Genomic DNA, 18,818 nt, shown 5'->3' with positions numbered 1-18,818 from the left:
AAAAGTATATATTTTAAAAGCCATTTGTATGGTCACTATTTAGATCAGCAGTATGCTTGAAGTCACACCAGTTCCCAGGCTCCAATGTAATATCTTCACTACTGCCCAATTTTTCTGTAATTGCAGTACTGCAGTGCTTTTAAAGTGCATTTATTTTTATGCTTTGACCTTTCCCACTGGCTGTAGCTTGTTTTCATGGTATCTTAACTCTAGCTAGGAAGCAGACAAGCTTCTAGTCAGAAATTAGGTACTCAGATTTCAGCCAACAGGAGTGTACTGACAGTAACTGCTAGTATCTTCCTATATACCTGGGTTTGGCTTGCTTTTCCTTGTTTGTTTGTTGTCTCTTTGTTTGTCTGTTTTGTTTTCTTTCTTGCTTTTCGCCTCTTTTTAAAGTACTTCTAGAATTTCTCAGACAATGGTTTGGCTTGTATCCATCCTTATCAGTGGCCTTTTCAGGTGGAAGTTTGAATGAAGTATTTTCCTAATACATTCTGAGTAAACTTAATAGTAGTGTAAAAACTCTGTCTCTTTTCAAAAGCATTGTTAATCTCTTCTCCTATGCACCCATGTGAACTTACCCATTATTTATGGTTGGATTGAAGATTTCACAGGAGCTACTTGCAGAAAAGGTGGCTCAACCTATGTCAGCAGTTTGGAGTAAAGCTGGATTCTATCTTACAGATTTTTATTAAGAAAAAGGCAGTGGGAAGTAGGTCAACTCCAGCAGGTTTGTTCTTGCTCATAGGCCATAGCGTCATTTGAGAGGTGGCTGCCATTAATGTGGTGTGCAGTTTATTTCCTGAAGCAACTCAGAGGTTGGAAGGGGCCTCAAGAGATCGAGTCCAACCCCTTGCTAAAGCAAGTGCTTTACAATGGGTTGCACAGGTAGGTGTCCAGACAGGTCTTTAGTATCTCCTTAGAAGGAGACTCCACAACCTCTCTGGGCAACCCGTTTCCTTTCTGTAAAGAAGTTTATCTGCATATTTGTATGGAACGTCCTGTGTTTGAGTTTTAGGTGTTTAGGTCACTACCCTTCATCCTATCACTATGCAGCACCAAGAAGAGCCTGACCTCATCCATTTGCCTCCCACCTCCCTTTAGATGATTATAAACATTAATTATCTCCCCGCTTAGTCTTCTTTTCTCCAGGCTGAACAGACCTAGGTTACTCAGTCTTTCTTCATACAGGAGATGATCCAGGCCCTAGATCATCTTTGTGGCCCTCCTTGGCCTGCTGGCCATGATCTTTTTAATTAACCCCAGGATTCCATTGGCCTTCTTAGCTGCAAGGATACACTGCTGGCTCATGGGCAACCTGTTATTCACCAGAACACCCAGATCCTTCTCCACAGAGCTCCTCTCCAGCATGTCATCCCCTGACCTGTACTGATGCCTGCAGTTATTCTTCACCAGGTGCAAGACTCTACACTTGCTGTTTTTAAACCTCATCACTAGGTCAAACTAATCATTCCCATTCAACTCTCCTGTCTGTCCAGGTCGTGTTGAATGGTAGCACAGCCTTCTGGTGTGTCAGCCACTCCTCCAGCTTTGTGTCACCAGCTTTTCTCAACTTTTATTTCCAAATTCCTTGATTTGTATTTGTTTATCCTTGGCAAATGAGTAGTTTTGGCAGGGATTCTAACCACTAGCCTTGCCAGATTGTCGTTTCTTCCTCATAAAGACTTGTATCGGAGATGGGCTGCTACATGGCATGAGCCAGTGTCCAACGTTGCTGCTAGGTTAGGAGTCTTAAACTTTGTCTGGTAGTTAGCTTGGTTAGGGGCTTCTCTGCAGAGTGGTGAACTCAGGTTGCAGCTTCATGTTGGGCATGGCTGGGAAGGAATGGTTCTTCCCTGTCTGTCCATTCCGGCTTCTGGCCTTGCAAAAGCCACATCAAGATCTGGAGATGCTGCAGTCTTCACTAGCCAAGCACTTTCTGCAGTATGCACTATTACTACCCATTGACCAGAAGATAATAACTGAGAAGCCAAAGCTGGTTTAGTGGAAGAAGTCCTAGCCTGATATGCAAAGGCTTTGGTTCTCAGCTAGGCTCAGCTTCGGTCATCAGGCCCTCACACAGTACCTTCCTTTTCCAAATTAGGAGCATGCTGTCAATAGTTAGAATGGGAGCTGTAGGGTGGAAGATGTTTTGTGTTTAAGCATTAGCTGGTATCTTGGACTCCTGATCCCCTGATCCTGCTCGTAGTTGAAACAGTAGCAGAAATAATGATTGCTTTTTGGTGCCAACACAACCCTCTCCTATTATTTGAAAGGTGGTAATATCGTAACAAATTAGACGGCTGTTTCCCTTCTCTTGAATTACTTAAAATAATGCCATAAGGAGTTTGGGTCATGAATTAAAAGCTACTTTCTCCATCAGATATCTAAGTTCCAAAACAGTTAACAACGTTTAGTGAATGAGCATGTAGGTTACATGAATCCTGGCAGTTGTATTTTTCGTGTGTGTTCCTGTGAGCTTGGCTTATCCAGGTGAGCATCAATGTACTTCTTGTCAAGTTTCAGTATGCTATCCCATTACTGGTCTAGTTTTCTATTGGACAGGACTGGGTTTTGTTCTGTTTATGTGTGAGTCATGGCAAAGTAGTACTGGAAAGCACAATCTAACAGGCACTTTTCTTTTTATGTTGTGTTCTTAAAGAGCACGGGAGTTGGACCGGGAAGATCACCAAATCATCCTCTACTTATCGCTGCAGCTGGCTATTGTCAGACAGGTATGTGCAATAATTAGCAACCACCGAGGCATTAAGAAGGTGGGAGAAGGACAATCAAATTGTACAAGATCAAGCCATGCTAAACAAGGTTCATTCCCACCTTCAGTGTAATCAGTAACAATCAGAATTTGTTTGTGAAAGATTTTTATTTTTTTAAAGCAGTAATTCCATGGTGTGCGTGGCCCTGGGGAGTATCCTCCCCAATGCTTTTAGCCCTAACTCATGAGTGGTGCCATTCCCACTCTGAGCAATGTTGTCTGGGTAGGCTGCGTGAGAGATTATTTACTCTGGATATCATGCTGTGTCCTGCCACAGACTGCTCTTGTTACTGCCTGGTTCTGTATCACACCAGATCTCACTTTCTCAGCGCTGGGGACTGGTTTATTCCATACTTGGGCACATTCAGCGTTAGGCTTTGATGGGTGCTGGAGCTCTGCAGTGAGTGGGATTAGTTGGCATTTGAATGCTGCTGCAGGTGTTAGTTCATAAACATCAAACTGATCAGCAAATTCGCTGCACCATCTTACTTCTCTGTCCCTTCTTTTTAAAAGCCAAAGACTTAATTAGAGTTGTCTCTATTTATTAAATGCTCTTCTAGCTAGATTTGAAATTTCATGGCCTTTTCCTTCTTTGGCAGGCTTTCTGCTTGCTGCAGTTTTATCTTCTTAGTCCAGAGTCAAAAAGTTGGATCCTTCTTACTTTCCTGAGATAATTAGGGAAGCTGTGTGTTCATTAGGTTAAAGTAATTGTTCCAGGAGAACACACTCTTGATAATGTCACTTTTGTAACCCTTTAATAATGAGAGCGATGCGTTGTGAGGAAGCTTGCAATAAGAAAGGATAATTAAAATGGCTTATTTAACTTTGTCATCAGCCTACTGCCTGCTTTATGATGCAGTTTGCTCAGGGTCTTTGATTTAAAAATACCCAGCTACTCCTCTTTCTCCCGCAGCTTCTGCCTCATAGAGAGCCTGTCTGATTTGCTGCCCCTTTTGCTTCTTGCCCAGAGTAAAAGCATTACAGCTTTTCAACTGCTGCTGAGAATAAAAATTCATATATTCAAAGCAAAAGAGATTTTCGTGGTCATTTGTTCTTTCTTCTCTTTACCGGACTACTGCAGTTTAACTCATTATGCTTTCTTTTTCTCCGGTTATAGCCTGTCTTTACACTGCTGTTTCATGTTCATCTTTTCATTATTCTTTAACCTTCCTGTTTTTCCTTCAAACTCTTGTCCTCATGTTCACTTTCTCCTTTGTCTTCACCTGTATATTCTCACCCTTGATGTTTTGCCAGTTACCCCTGCTACCCTAGCTTTGTGCTATGTGTGTTATGTAGTGTCAACCTGAGCCCTGCTATGCTGCTGCTGCTCTTCCCCATCTAGTGAGGTATAAATCTTTAACGCGTGCTTGGAGAGAGGGAGATACCTGAGCTATGCTTATTTTTAGATTGCTGTAAAATATCCTACTCTTCTTTTGCCAGTTTACTTAGTGGTAAACATTTGGTAATGCATTTTTAATATGCTTAGTTATGTAAGCTATCTAATATATTATCCTTCTGATTAACTGAAAGATTAATGATACTTTTTTTTTTTTTTTTTAATTATATTTGGTTACATTAACTATTAAATGCCACAGTTGGGGTTTCTATCAGGCTGTGCCGCAGTACAAGATAATACCTGAATGTTATTCTCAGCAACTGGCCTTTTTGTTTCCATAGCCAACATCAGTAAATGAGGTACCCTACCCATATGAATAATCTGGATATCGGCTTGCATAGATAAGAAAGCATTTTCATGGAACAAAGCAGAAGAGGCAGATGACTGGTAGAGTGCTGAGTAAAATCTGAGCAATTCTTCTTCCTTGGAAGACTCAGAAATATTTCCAGTAGCAGTCGTCTCTGTCAGTGCTGGGAACGTGAAGGGGGAACTGGAAAAACATAAGGCTCCCTCCAAAACATAATGAGAATGTGGCAAGAAGGGGAGTGGTTATAACAAGTTTTCATGGAGTTGGATGCAACTCCAATCATCAGCCGGAATGAAAGATGGCATTATGCTTGATGTTCATGGTTATGGGTATGACTGTGTCTTAAAGAACTCCAACAATTCTCAGAGGGTCTGGGTCACCCCCAAGGCATTTTAAAGTGGATTTTTCAGCAAAATAGAATTCTACCATCTGTGAGGAGAGTATCACTTAGATTTTCTCCTAACGTGGCAGTGCCATCACACTGAGGTTAGCTGGTGCTGACGTGGGTATCTCCAAGTACAGGTCTGGATGACCACTGGTCAGGCCAGCAGACAAGCCAGACTCCCAGCTCTGGGCTGCTGGTTTGACTGCTTCTCCTGTTTCTGTGGTAACAGCATTTGGATCAGCACAAACAAGGTAGCCTGAAGATTTTAATGCTCACTGATTTTAATGCCTTGCCTTGTTTTTTTAGTAGGCCAGTTTCTATGGAAATGACTCTAGAGAGTCAGAGCTCTTGTTAATTTTAAGTGCTGATTCCATTCTGCTTTTGGGGATGCTGTTGTTTTTGACCTCAAATGCCACGTAAATCAGTTCTGGATACATAAAAACAACACATGGGTTTTCATACCATTTTAATATTTGATTTGACCTTTCTTTGCATGAAAATAGGAAGGCAAAGACAGCCGGGGCCAGCAGCTGAGAATTAGAGGTCTCGCTTATCAATTTCATCTGTGGGCTGTCAGCAGACCTGAAGTTTCAAGTGGCAATATCCAGAAAACACCTACTGCCTTCCTTTCAGTATATGAAAATAAGAAACAGGAGTTGTGAATACCAGAGAAAACATTTCAGCTGTTTTCTCTGCAGTTTTTATTCTGGATTCAGAGAGTAAAAGTATTAGCTTTTCTCTGCCTCAGGAGAGGAGCTCTGTTTCCATTCAGTGGTTGCTAATGAGGATAGCTCTGTTCTCTGTCCCAGGCCTACCAGGACTTCTCTGCTGAAGAGCAACATGCAGCTTTTCTTTTGAGGTCTTGATTTTTCCAGTGATGAAAAACAACTTGCAGCGAGAATCAAGTAATAACACAGCTCACAGATTTGTTCATGCTTGCTTTCTGATGGTCTGCAGCAAGTCTGTTTTGAGCAAACATTCTTGACAGTCAGTGAAGCTTTCTCTTTTTTGTAATCCTTGTGCTATAAAGACAGATGGAAAGGGATAGTTTTGGTGGTTAATTAACTGCAACTCACAACTGGTATGAGAATGTAAGGCCTGAAAACTCATTTGAATCAAAATCTTATGAGATCCTATTTGATTCAGCACTCTAAATATGTATGTGCATTCTGCCATTGTGAAATGGTAGAAAAACACTCATGCTGTTTTCCTTTTTATACCTACAATTATAACATCGAAGTATTTTTAAAGAAGCATGTAGCATTATCAAAATAAAGCCTATTATAAGGGGCAGTCTAAACTATCCACAGTAGTGGATAGCCAAGGATAAACAGACTAACCACAGTTTGGTAGTGCTGCAGGATGCTATTTCTGGCTTACTGCAGTATTTTTTGCTTCCTGATTGATGTGATCTGAACGTACCTGTGTGCCACGCAGAATAGATGTGGCATATTTATTAACAGAAAGACGAATCAGAGAAGGGTAGCATGGTCTAATTGCTGGCCCCACTTGGACTTGCGGTCCAGCTGAAATAGGATTACTTTAAGGCGTATCACTTGTGGGGAATTTAAACTGGCAGCCTACCTCTGAGTTTCAGAGCACCATCTGTGCTGCCAGCTTCCATCTTTCTCTTATTACATAGTTACTTAAATAAATAAGCTTTGGCTTCTTCAATAGATCAATGATCTCTACTTTTCAAAAGAAGTTTGTGTTTGCTGCTGCCAAGTATCTTGTTTTTATTGTTGTAGAAATTCAGTTTATACTTCGTCATGACTATTCTGTTGAAAGACGTTATTCTGTATAACGCTTTCTGTACTTGAAAAGAATATCCTGAAATTATTAAAAGGTATGTTTTCTTATGTGTGTTGTCCACTGCAGCAGGAAAACTCTAGGCTACTAATGGTGTTACAGGGCTAAGGATTTTCAGGGTGCTTGAGTTAAAACAAATAGGGGTCAGGGAGCACCTGCCATTCCCTGCAACTCTACAACAGGTTACTCAAGGCCCCCTCTGTTTTCTTTTTGTGTTGTTATTGTTTGTTTGGTTTTTTTGTCTAATGAACTTGTTTCCCCCCAAACGCAGAATTCCTTAATGACCACTTGTGCGGGTCTGGGGTAGAGAAACGAGAATGTGAGAAATGTTTGTAGACCTGCGGATAATAAAAGCCTTGATGGCAGCCTTATTTAGCAAGCTGAATTTATACATCTCTGGTGTACCTCCTCAACACCTTCTTCATAGACTGGCAGACCTGGACGTACAGTAGTCTCACATCTGTTGTCCTGCATCCATGTTCTCTTGTTACTGACAGTGTTTTTACATAGTAATGAAAAAGTGTCCTAGGAAGCTGCTGAAGGAACACTGATGATTTCAGTCAATCTGTTTACTTTAGCTTTGCAGTAGGCTATAATAACACGCGACAAACAGTAATTCATTAAAGTTGAGAACTCAGTTGTATATTCAAACCTGAGCCTAGGCCAGGACGCTCAACAGTAGGCCAGATGCCAGTTTGGGGTTCTGTCTGTGGATCAGTCAATCACTTATCTCCAGGCTTGCATGAATTCAACAGAAATTACTGTCGTTATGTACTTTTGCTTGCTTCAGCACATAAGAGTGAAAAGTCATTTGGACATTAGCATGAATGCAACATGGACTGGTCTCTCTGTCTGGGATCTAGATGTTCCACAAACTGTTCTAACTGCAGGTGGTGCAATGGCTGCTCTCCGCTGTTATGTGCAACTTCTTCTCCTGAGTGAACTGTGAAAGTGCTGGGAATTCCCCATTGGTGGTATGCCAGGCCAGAAGAACTCTGCAGAGCTTTGCAAGATGGGTAGTTCTTGCAGTAGGAAAGAAGGAACCACTTTATCCATTCCTTGAGGAGAGAAAGGGGAAGAGAGGGGGAAGAGAAATCTATGTATTGTTCTGTTTTGCTTTCTGCAAGCTTTAAGGGCCAAACACAGTTCTGGAAAGAAGCAAATAAAAGTAATTTCTAAACTAGAGGAACTTAAAGAAAATTCTCTATGTGAAACTTACTGGTAACCAAAGGAAAAAGCTGTACTAAAAATCCTTTTTGAATGTATAGCTTAAGATCACTAAGATCTTGTGATATAAATGCATTTGTTATAGATGTTTATTTTTCTGCCAAGGGGGACTTGATTCTAAATGACATGCCACTGATCCATCTGGACTACTCTTCATCTAGCTGATATTTATTTTTCTGATGGCATTTTGAATCTTGCCTCTTTTACTTTTAAGCACCCATACTTAATTTTTATGTGCCTGATCCAAATCAGAAAGAGACAGAATGCAGCTAAGATCTGTAATGCTATCACACTGCTGAAGAGGCAGCTGCCCATGCTAGAAAATGGAGTTGAGAGTTAGGCCTTTGTAGCAGGTTCTTACAGTGTAGAAGCACCATGGATTAACTGAGTCTGGACTGCTGCTCCTGCTTATAAGCAGTAACTTAGTAATGCTGTCGACTTTTTGCTAGAATGTGTGGGTTTTCTTGAGCAATGCAGCCTGTTAATTTTGGCAGACTGTTCAGATAGTAGCACTCTTCCTCATAAGATGCCTGAATAAGATTTATTCTGAATTTCTAATGACTGTATTTGCTCTTATCTTTGGGAATGAGTTATCATGTAGGACTGAAGGAGAAAAATGTTTTCTTTTTATGTCTACCCCATTTCCTCCCAGATTTCTGATGCTATAGAACATCTTCAAGAAGCACTACAACTGTGCAAAGATGACATGAACTCACTACATCTACTGGCCCTCCTCTTTTCAGCTCAGAAGCACTATCAGCATGCACTGGAAGTTATCAACATGGCTGTCGTTGAATACCCAGAAAGCTTTAGGTAAGAGTTATTACACATTCTCTTATGTGACGCGTCCAGTTAGGAATGATCTGCTAACTAGCTGTTTTCTTCTTCTTGGTTATACATCGGAAGCCTCTTCAATCAGGTGTTCTACTGGTGTGTTACTCTGCATGTAGGTGTACTGTAAAACTGAAATATGTCACGCTCGGGGTATTTTTTTTTAAACTTTTTTTGTGTGTTCATAGTCTTTATAACTAATCCTTGTGTTTGCTTTGCTACTATCTGTCTTTTGGTATTGTGCTGATGCTATTTTCTCCCACACACATCCCTGTACATTTCTGTGTGTCACTTTTCACATGTAGAGGAATGAGGATGAGACCCCTATGATGATGTTAGTCTGTATCATAGCGCAACTGGGGGAAAAGAGCAGTTGAATGTCATAAACTGTAATAACATGTAGTTGAAAGATGGTTTGGCTGCCTAAAACCAGTTTTCAACCAGCACAAATTTCTTGGAGCAAGAATTTTCCACTGTTTCCACTATGGACACTCAAAGGCAGCTAAGCTAAGGCAGTGGTGGGTGAGGAAGAAGAAAACGGTTCTATTATAAACAGAATATTTGCCATAGAAGATGAAACAACTGGCAGATCAAGTCTGGGATCCTTCCTCTAGCACTCATAATTTATGTTTCAGCAGGGGGTCAGAACAAAGAAAACATGGTGTGCAAAGTCAGCTTGAAGGGCTGCTGGGTAGGTTGCTTTGTGATATCTGGCAATCTGTTTTCTCTAATGCAGGAAATAACATCTCCTCTGCTTCTCACTGCCAATCTTCATGGAAAAAAGACTTGCAAGGAGTGGCAGAATGGTATGTTTCTGTGAGAAGTGAGGCAGTGAAAACCACAGGTTCATACTTAATCCTAGATGCGCACTTGCTGGAATGTGTGCTCTTGAAAGAACCCCTTTTTGCACGAGGCATGCAGTGTTTTATGTAACACAGCTGGCAGAGGGGCTCATTTACAGATATGCTGGGGTGCAGGAGCAGAGCTGGCTTCATGCTCAGCTGCTCTGAGTAGCCTGTCTCTATGGGTCTTTCTCTAAACCCACAAACTGATGAGTGAGAGAATGGAGGAAGAATGTTAGGGTTTCAAGAAAGAGAAATGGAAAGAAAAATAACGCATTTATAGAAATAAAAATTAAAAAAGAACAATAGGAATCCAGTAGAGGGGGAAGCAAGAATAAGAATATATATAATGTATATATACAGCTTTGACCCAGTATTGCAGCTGTTTCAGTCTCTGAAAAGGGATCTAAGTGCAGCTTATGATAGGAGAGCTCTACTCTTTGTGAAACTTCTTTGTAGGGAGAGAGACCTGATGCTATTATGTAGCTCTAGTTTTTACTGCCTTGAAGGAAAATTGTGGTATGTTGAACTCTGCATGGAATAACTACAGATTACCTGATGTAAATGGTACAGGCAAGTTCTACTGCATTATTTTAAAGCTACATTTAAAAGTGGTTGAATGTTCTTCCCAGTTCTCATTGATATGAACCAGGCAACTGTGTAATCTGGTGCCTGAGGGTTCCTTTGCTAATGACAACTCTTTTTGGAAGCATAGTTTGATTGCATGTACCAACATGCCAATAAAAGAAGATGAAAACTGCTCTAAGGAACCTTAGAGCACTGTACATGGCAAAACATGGAAGTACTACCTGAATGTGCATCTTGAACAAAAGAGAGAATAATACATAAAAATAACACAAAAATTAAGTTCTCAGTTATCTGAAACTGCAAATATCTGCTGTTTCCTTGGTCTCTCTTGCTCTGTATAATCGAGTTTGCTCCTGTTTTTCTTTTTTTTTTTCTTTTTGTTGGGGGGATTAGGATGGGGAGTGGTTCGCATTGAATTGTGTCAGTATGTATTTTAAAGAAATAGTAATTCAGAGTCACACAGTTGGTTAGAGTGGTTTTCTGTACTGCATTGCTAAGCTAACGTGCAACATCCTTTGGTGTGAGCCCTGTAAGACTTACCCAAATGTGTCTAGAAGTACCCCTTGTTGAAGTGCTTAGACTTAGACATTTATTTGACAGTTTGGAGCTCTGTATGGTGCATAGTGAGCAGAGATACAAAGGCTAGACCCTGAGAACAGTGAGGGGTGAGCCGAATGTTTTGGATCTAGCCATTGGAGCAGGATGTTAAAGAACAGCTGAACTTCCAAAAGCACTACAAGAAAAATGAACTTAGGAAGAGCACTGTTGCATGTCGTAACAAGTACATTGCATTGCAGTCAGCAAATGACTGAATTTGAGCACTGGAATGTATCTTCAAGCAAGACAGAAAAAAGGCTAGATAGAGGAAGAATGGGAGCTACCCAGGTTGGAAACACTGCGAGGTGGAGTGAACCAAAATACTTACACTGCTATGTATGTCATATTTCCCATTGCTGAACAAGAGAGAGAGGATAGCACTCTTTACATGGGAGATATCACATGAAAAATGGCTTAATCTTACAGAAGCAGAATGCCTAGGAAAAAGCCTTACGTTTTTATATCCTGCTGATGTTGGTATGCTTTTAAAATAAGTCAGTGAATGCAATTCCGCCACAATATCAAGCATGTTTAGGAGGAAAGAATCCTGCTAGCTTCAGGTATTTCCCATGTAGGTCAGTGATGCTGATAATTGTATGCCCCTCTTCCAATGAATTTCTTTGATTATTTTCCAACTCAGGGATCAGCTGAGGTTACTTCCTCAGGCTTGTCTTAAGAATTGATCTTTTACCTGAAAGAAGTGTTAGTGAGCATCCCTCACATCCCTCAGATGATCTACTGAGAATAAAACATTGTTTATTTAGAAAGAAAGGATTTCCATTCTTGAAACCTGTATTCACATCTCAAAAAATGTTCCGTGCAGAAGTCTCAGGTTTGACTGCCTGCAGTAGCTACCACAAAGAGTGGATGACATGGTGGTTGTTGTTGTTGTTTTATCTTCAGATAGCAATATTTTGTTCTTCCTGTTTTACTCGTGTAACATTGGTTCTATCATTCTGACTCTCCCACTCTTCCAGAGACTGTTTTGTTCTTTGGTCATCTTTTAACTCTATTTTGTTAGCTCCCAGCACTGGAAAACAAAACAACTGCTAGAAAGCTGGAAATAGGCTATCAGTTTTTCTGGTACTCTATTGCTGTGTAATGGCTCCTGGACTGCTTATCAGATCCTTTTCTGTTGTTTACTGGCTTGCTTTTTCCCTTCTATTTGGCACCCTACACTACAATCTTAAGACATAGCTTCCAGCAATTTCTAATCACTGCCCGGTGTGACAGTGCATGTTTTATTAAATGATCCAGTTGTGCATCTGACTCTTGAGCTGTAATGCTTTTAAATGAATAGCCTCTAACATACCTTTTCTTCTTAAGCTATAAGTCATTGTTGTGCTTACAGAGTCTCAAAACTAATTGTAAAGAGAAATAACACAGGATTAGGCAAAGAGAGGTAGGTGGGTTGTGGTTTGAGAGCAGTGCAGCTGTCAATTGCAGATGCTTTTGTTCTGTCAGAGTACTTGATACTACAGAAGCAATTACTGTAAGTGTAGTGCAAAACTCTCAGAAGGCAAAAGATATTTAATATGTATCCTGGATACTACCAATAAAATGAAGTAAATTTTGCCTGGAGAATAGTGATGGTGTCTTAGCAGAAGGCTTTTTCTTTTTCTGTTTTGGAGCGGGGTATTTGTTATGGTCAGCCTTCAGAATACTGTCTTCTTCTATATCATAAGTGATCTACTGACAGCAAATGTCCTTGGCTTCATCACTGCTGCAATGATTTCATTAAGGACATGTAAAGTAATCTTCTGGCAAGATTTATCTGTCATAGTCTGTTGCAGACTTACTGTTGAGAGAGCAATTATGTGATATATAAGTGATGTCATTGACCAGGTGCTTCTGCTCACTGCAAAGCAAACAAACAAAGCCAACAACATACAATCAAGGTCTCAAATGCATTATTACTGTGTCATCTCCAGTTTTTCTATTACTTCTACGGCTATGTATTTTATGTTGAAAATAAACAATTCACGCTTGCTTTGGGCAACATCTTTAGGGGCACTGGTGGAGTACTATATGTTGTCGCCAAACCATAAATTAGAACTGTCTTTTGCCTTTAATCTTCATACAGAATAAGTAGTCAATTGTCCCTAAGTTGCTTGTTTGCAAACCTTTGTGTTATACCTATTCAGTATTACAGTTTTTATTGTCGGCATAGTTGTAGCCCGTTCTCAACTCTCTGTGCTGTTTTACCACTTCTCTCCTGAAAGTGGTGGTGGCCTCACTTAGCTTTCGAATTATGGCTTTAGAGAATCAGATCATCGTGTTTATATGACTCCAGCTCATCATTATGCAAGAGGCAATGAAGCCTGGTACATCTTGTGAGCAGTCATGGTGATAAAAACAGCTTGTTAAAATTCTCAGAATATTGTATTGTATTCTGAACTCCTCAAGGGTGTGAGGCCTGAGGATCTAAAGTAGCAATAAATTCATATTTCTCTGTAGCATCTAATCATGGTACGCAAGTCTTAGAATATTCAGAACTCCTGAGGGTGGAGCTTTGTAAATTGACGTCTTGTAGTGGTGTGTTTGCACCACGGTTCATGGGAGTGACCCCCAAATGTTTTTATCTCTGTATTGATGCCTCAGGTGACAGTACCAAGTGATAATAAAAAGAAAGGAGTATGTACTTGGGATGAGGTGATGGATCTGTGCTATGAGAATACAAAACATTTTAGGCATCTATGATTCACTTGAACAAGGTGGAGATATATCAGAAGGGTTGTTTTGCGTTGAGTTTTTGTTGCGCTAACCACTAACATTTGCTTTTGTTGGCTTGTTAGGTTCTGTTTTTGTTGTAAGAAAATTAACATTAAAAAAAACGCAAGTGATATATTGCAATGATCATTATTGTACCCTGTGGAACTGGGAACTATACTGGGCATTTGTATGCCAAACATAGGAAAGAAAATCTTTAAGCTAGTCTCCTGGCTCTTATAGTGATAATGCAGATATTTAAAGCTGGAAGAATTTTAGAAATAGGAATCTAGGTGGTGGTTGTTTTTTTTTTCTATTTTGGATTTACTTCCGCACTTTTAGCTTGTTTGGGTTTTGCCCTGGATAATTTTCTTTTCCTGGATGAGGAGGAAACAGAAAGCTCTTTTATGTTATCCAAGGTCAGATTCCCCTTCTGGTTGGTTTTAAAGAAATATATGTGCCCTTTTCTAAGGATGACAGTCTTATTGAGCACAATAGTCTTCTGTCTGCCAATTTAATGTAGCGGGAATAAATACCCCCCTGTCTGGTTTGTGTCTGTGTATGCCATGTGTTAGCGTACATCTCAATTCATGTTACAATTTTATGGAGATATTCAGTGATATCTGGGGATACTTCCATGCCCACACAGTACAGGTTTCAGAAAACTAATAAAAGGCATTTGACAGAATTTAGAGTGGAAACCTACTGCAGACTTGCTTTCTTGGTACAGTATGAAAGGAAGGAGCCATGCTGTTGCCTCCTTCCACCCGAGTAAATGATTGCTGTGTCAGTTCATGTAAGATCTTTGTAGAGAGCAACAGGGCTTCCAAATACTGTTGTTGGCACTGGAGAAGTAACGCAAGTTCTGCAGATACGTAGGCATCACTTCTGGAATGCAAGAGTATGATCTGAGGCAGCACCCACAAGGTTCTGTACTTAAGAGCGATTTATTTGCATAAAAGCAGGAAATTCCATAAGGAAATGTCACAAACTTTGTGTTTTAGATTTCAAGCTCAGCTTTTGTGGGTTTCCCCGTTGATTCCTGCTGTGTGCTTGTTGTTCTTAGCATTTTGTTTAAGGCTTAGTGACTGCTGACAAGCTAGAGGAAAATGAAACCTTTAAAACCACTTTGTGATAGTAATAACTGGCAATCTTACTCATGGATCTTAAAATCTGTGCTTCTTTGAAGGGTCAGGCCTTAACAGAACAACTTTTGACCATTCAGCACAGCTGCTTTTTGAAAGAGCAAAATGTCAGTTCTGTATTCATCTGTTCACAATTAATTCCTTTCCATTAGTTCCCTATCTGAATAGGGAGATGGATGTTTTTCAGTTCCTGCTGGCTCACTTCAGTGCGCTGTATATTCTGCCCTATCAGTTCCTGCCCCCGCACACTTTTCTCCCTGCTAAATGTCATTTTCTTTCCAATGGCTGTAGGGTGTTCTGCTTTATATTCAAAGGAAGTGTTTAGGAGCCCTGACTGTCTATGTTGAATGCCACAGTATATTGAAAAATAGCATGTGTGTGTTGATTAGCAGTGAGTGAGGTTGCCATCAGGAACTCTGCTGGCTGGAATTCATCTATAGTGTGCGCATGTGGATTATCCAAGGTGAGATGGGGCTTGGTTATTGGGATTACTGTGTTTCTGTTAGGCACTTTTGTGAACCCCTGAGGCAGAGCTGGGTAATGAAGAATGAGGACCTGAGGTATTCTTGCTGCTTGGAAATCAAACAGAGAAATAGGGGAGAATGGTAATGACTGCACAGGAAGCCCATCTCTGGACTTTACCTGCTAGCAGACTATGTAGGGAGGCTGCATAGGATTCCATCATTTACTAGCAGCTTCAGATATCAGGTTCTGCTGACATCACAATGACAGCCTTTCTGCACTAAATGCTTTTGAGGCTGTTCAATTGTAAATATGAAGGGGAGAGCAAGATGCCCTTGCTTGGCTATTTTTCATCTTTGTGCATCTGGTGAAGGTGAAGGAAAAGGCAAAAGGAAGTACGTTGTCAGACATACAGCTCTGATAATCTGAAAGTGCTTCTTGAGGTTCCCAGAAGCCAATCACCAGAGGTGTACAGGAAGAGATGCTCATCTTTGTCTTACCATACAGTTCTGTTTCTACTGAAACCTTTGAAAATGGAAGGGTGAGCAGGAGTCTCATTTTCAGGGTTAGAATTAATTTTTCAGAACAAAGAACATCACCTTTATGAGTGTTCACTGAGAATGACTGTTGCTGGAAAGTACAGGTGCCCAAATATGTAAAGGCATGAGTGTCGTACTTAGCAAATTGCTCTTTGGTATAGTAAATGACTTTCCGAGAAGTTTGCAATGCAGTCAGGCTGTGTTTTCCTACAGTTGAGTATTGTGCTCTGATCACTCAATGAAAGGGTTTTTTTTCATATCCAGCTGGAAATTCCAGACTTGAGTGATTTCTATTGTAAGGTCCTAGGAGTGTTTATCTAATGAGAAAAGCACAAAAGAGATTGATTTTTATTATTTTCTGTGAAAAGAAGAGGGAAGGAAAAGTATTTAGACTTTCCAAAGAACTCATCAGGGAACAGAAACTAAGCATAGCAATTTTTCAGTCACAAATGTTTTTTGTCATCTGAAAACAGAAAAAGCCCTTGCTCCTCACTCTCTCAGTCACTGGTAGTAATTGCTTCTTCAGTGGTAAGTCTGCTTCTGTTGCCAATATCATTAATGTCTGCAGAACCCAGTCTGTAAGCAGACACAGTCATATTATTCAATATTAGTCAACATTCGCGTTACTTAAAATTTTAGTCTTCTTTAGTAAAGAAAGCGATGAATGGAGACGCAATAATGGAGAGAGAGACTGCAGCGTAGAAGTTCAGTATTACCATCATGCCTTTAAAAATAAGAACATACAGACATATTCCTCAGTATGCAAACGTTTTACCAAAAAAACACCAACCCAAACCAACATATAATGTGAGTCATTTTAATGTTTGCCTTATTCATTTGTACCTTAGCTTGAAGTTTTCTACTATGTATGTAGCTCAGGAGTAAATTTGTCTTATGACCATATTTTTGGAGGAAGAGCAAATATGAGGATGGTGATCTAATCCAGTGTCATTGTCATTAGCAGAGTTCTTGCTATGTATTTTCTCCTGGAATGTGAACTGCTGGAAGTCTAACAGGCTAAGAAATGAATACAGTGACCTCTACTTCATGTTTCTCAATCAGCTGGAGAAGTGGCAGGAGGCTGGTAACTAGCACCTGAAATGAGGATCATAACAGTAAGCAGTTGCTCTGAAATTCATCGTGAAAGGACTCTTGGATATCTTTTTTCCTCTGGAATCTGGCCATCTGAGCATTTGGAATGATTTGAAGTTATTTGGTAGTTTTTCTTGCATTTTCTTAGAAAAGAGTTGCTGTTTTTCAGGTGTTTGTGGAGCATACTGCACAGTAGGGCTCTGAGCCCAGCTGAGAATATAGCATGCCACTGCAATGCATATGATGAACAAAAGAGACAGCCACCAGTAGGTCCTCCCACAGGCAGGCAGGGGAGCTGTATGACCATTTAAAGGGGGAAGCCATGCCTCTTACTCTATGAATTTACCTAAACAGTTGTTCTGTCCTGTTCAAGAATTAGATATTTGCTGTATTGGTGCATGGAACAGAAAAAAAACGTTGTTTGGCTTAATAAATGTAAGTGGGAAAAGCAATGAAGTAGAAATGATGTAACTCAATGTGAAAGAAAATTGGTAGGATGTATGCGCTGGGGTTGTCCTTTAAGGTTTGTGAGCCTCTTTCAGCTGTACCTGGAGTATTTGCAGAGGAAGTGTCTGGAGAGGTTGCTTTGACACTGGGTGACAAAAATGGTGCTTGAGAGGAACTGGTGCCCTCTGCCCACCTCCAGCCACGTGTGTCTGGTGCCCTGACCCACAAGGAAGGTGCTTCCTGCCAAATTATACTGCAAAAGAGATGTGCACCAGTTGCAAGACCCTCTTAAAAACAGCTGCTGTGTGCAAGGGAGTACCAGTTGCATGGCAGATATCTGCGCTGCTGGAATATCCTCAGGGATCTGCAGCCCAGCTCCTCAGGCAGAGCCACTGTGGGGACATGGAACTATTTAGGGCCATCTGCACAGCTGTTTGCTCATGCAGCCTTGAGTCTTACAGAGCCGCTAGACTGCTCTTAGCATCTCTTCGACTAAATATTTAGAGTGACTGCAAGTTAGATGAGCGAAGAAGTCAGTGGGAGACAAGAGAAAAATGCTGGAGGTTCTCCTGTGTAACACAAACCGAATATATGCTGGTGCACAAAGAAGTGTCCAAGGCTTAGAGCTTCTTGCAAACACTCCCACTCTGTGCTGCCTCACCTCAAGCACTATGTGCAATTTTGGGCCCCACCAATCAGCTATACTGATCTCACTCTTGGGGTGACTTTTGATTAGTGTGGGTGGGCTTTAATCTGTGCTTTTTGAACACCTGCAGGAAGATGTGTTTCTGTGATGAGGAATGATCACACTCCCTCTGCTTTCCAGAGCTGTGGCTCTCTTGTATGGAGAGGCTTGTTCAGAGCTGTGCCCTCCTATATTGGGAGTTCATTGCTTGAAGAGGGTGGGTAAGTTTGTTTTTTGCATTAGGACTCATTCACATAAAACTGCACCTTGGAGTCAGAATGCATATACTGAATTACCTTTCAGTTAGGAAAAGTTCTTCTGTAACTAAACTAGATGGTACATTCTGCTGTTCCTGATGTGTTAAAGCAGATGGAATTGTTTGGAATCTCCTTTGTTGCCAAGGGTATAAACAGAGTTGAGAGGCTGTGCATTGTCAGTTTGGAAATGCCAGCTGGAAAAGGGTTTCATTTTTAATTCCACTCGAGAAAAAAAGGTGGGGAGGGGTCAATATATGCACCCTTCTCAGCCTTCACACTGGATGATTTTCACCTGCAAACTTTTGATAGTAGAAACTGCATTTTAGATATAGCAGTATTCAGTTCTTATACCGTGTAAGTGATCTGTGCACATGGGCTGGTGTCTCATTTTACAAGTGCAGTAGTACGTACTGTGAATCTAGGAGTTCTTGATGTGAGCAGAATTGTAGCTGAACAATAAGTTGTTTCTTTTTCTCTAACACAGTAAAGAAGGTGGCATTGTAAAGCTGTAGTACTGGGAAAAGGTAGAAGTATTATGCACGAATTATGTATTCCAGCAGGTGCTCATTATTTGTCTACATGGACTACGCCATTGGTCTGGGATTAGCTGCAAGATGTGGAAGAGACAGAAATCGTGGTTTTAGGTGTCACTCTGAGCATTGTTATAACAGGGAAGAACTAGTGAAGTAGTTCTGTATCCAAATGGCACCTTAAGGAAATCATGTTT

At 40.6% G+C, this 18,818-nt stretch overlaps 1 protein-coding gene across 2 annotated transcripts in view; it reads left to right on the top strand.

Annotated features, from left to right (window-relative positions):
* Positions 1 to 18,818, top strand: part of TTC7A (tetratricopeptide repeat domain 7A) — a 157,516-nt gene that overhangs the window by 66,681 nt on the left and 72,017 nt on the right. For both annotated transcript variants that reach the window (XM_072333365.1, XM_072333366.1), the window contains 2 exons: positions 2,663 to 2,735; positions 8,550 to 8,710. In XM_072333365.1, coding sequence (XP_072189466.1) covers positions 2,663 to 2,735; positions 8,550 to 8,710 — 234 coding nt within the window. The remainder of the gene's footprint in view (positions 1 to 2,662; positions 2,736 to 8,549; positions 8,711 to 18,818) is intronic.

Source organism: Excalfactoria chinensis, chromosome 3 (assembly GCF_039878825.1).
Source record: "Excalfactoria chinensis isolate bCotChi1 chromosome 3, bCotChi1.hap2, whole genome shotgun sequence".
NCBI classification, from domain to species: Eukaryota; Metazoa; Chordata; class Aves; order Galliformes; family Phasianidae; genus Excalfactoria; species Excalfactoria chinensis.
Note: the sequence above shows the minus strand (reverse complement) of the source record. Positions and strands in the feature narration are given on the sequence as shown.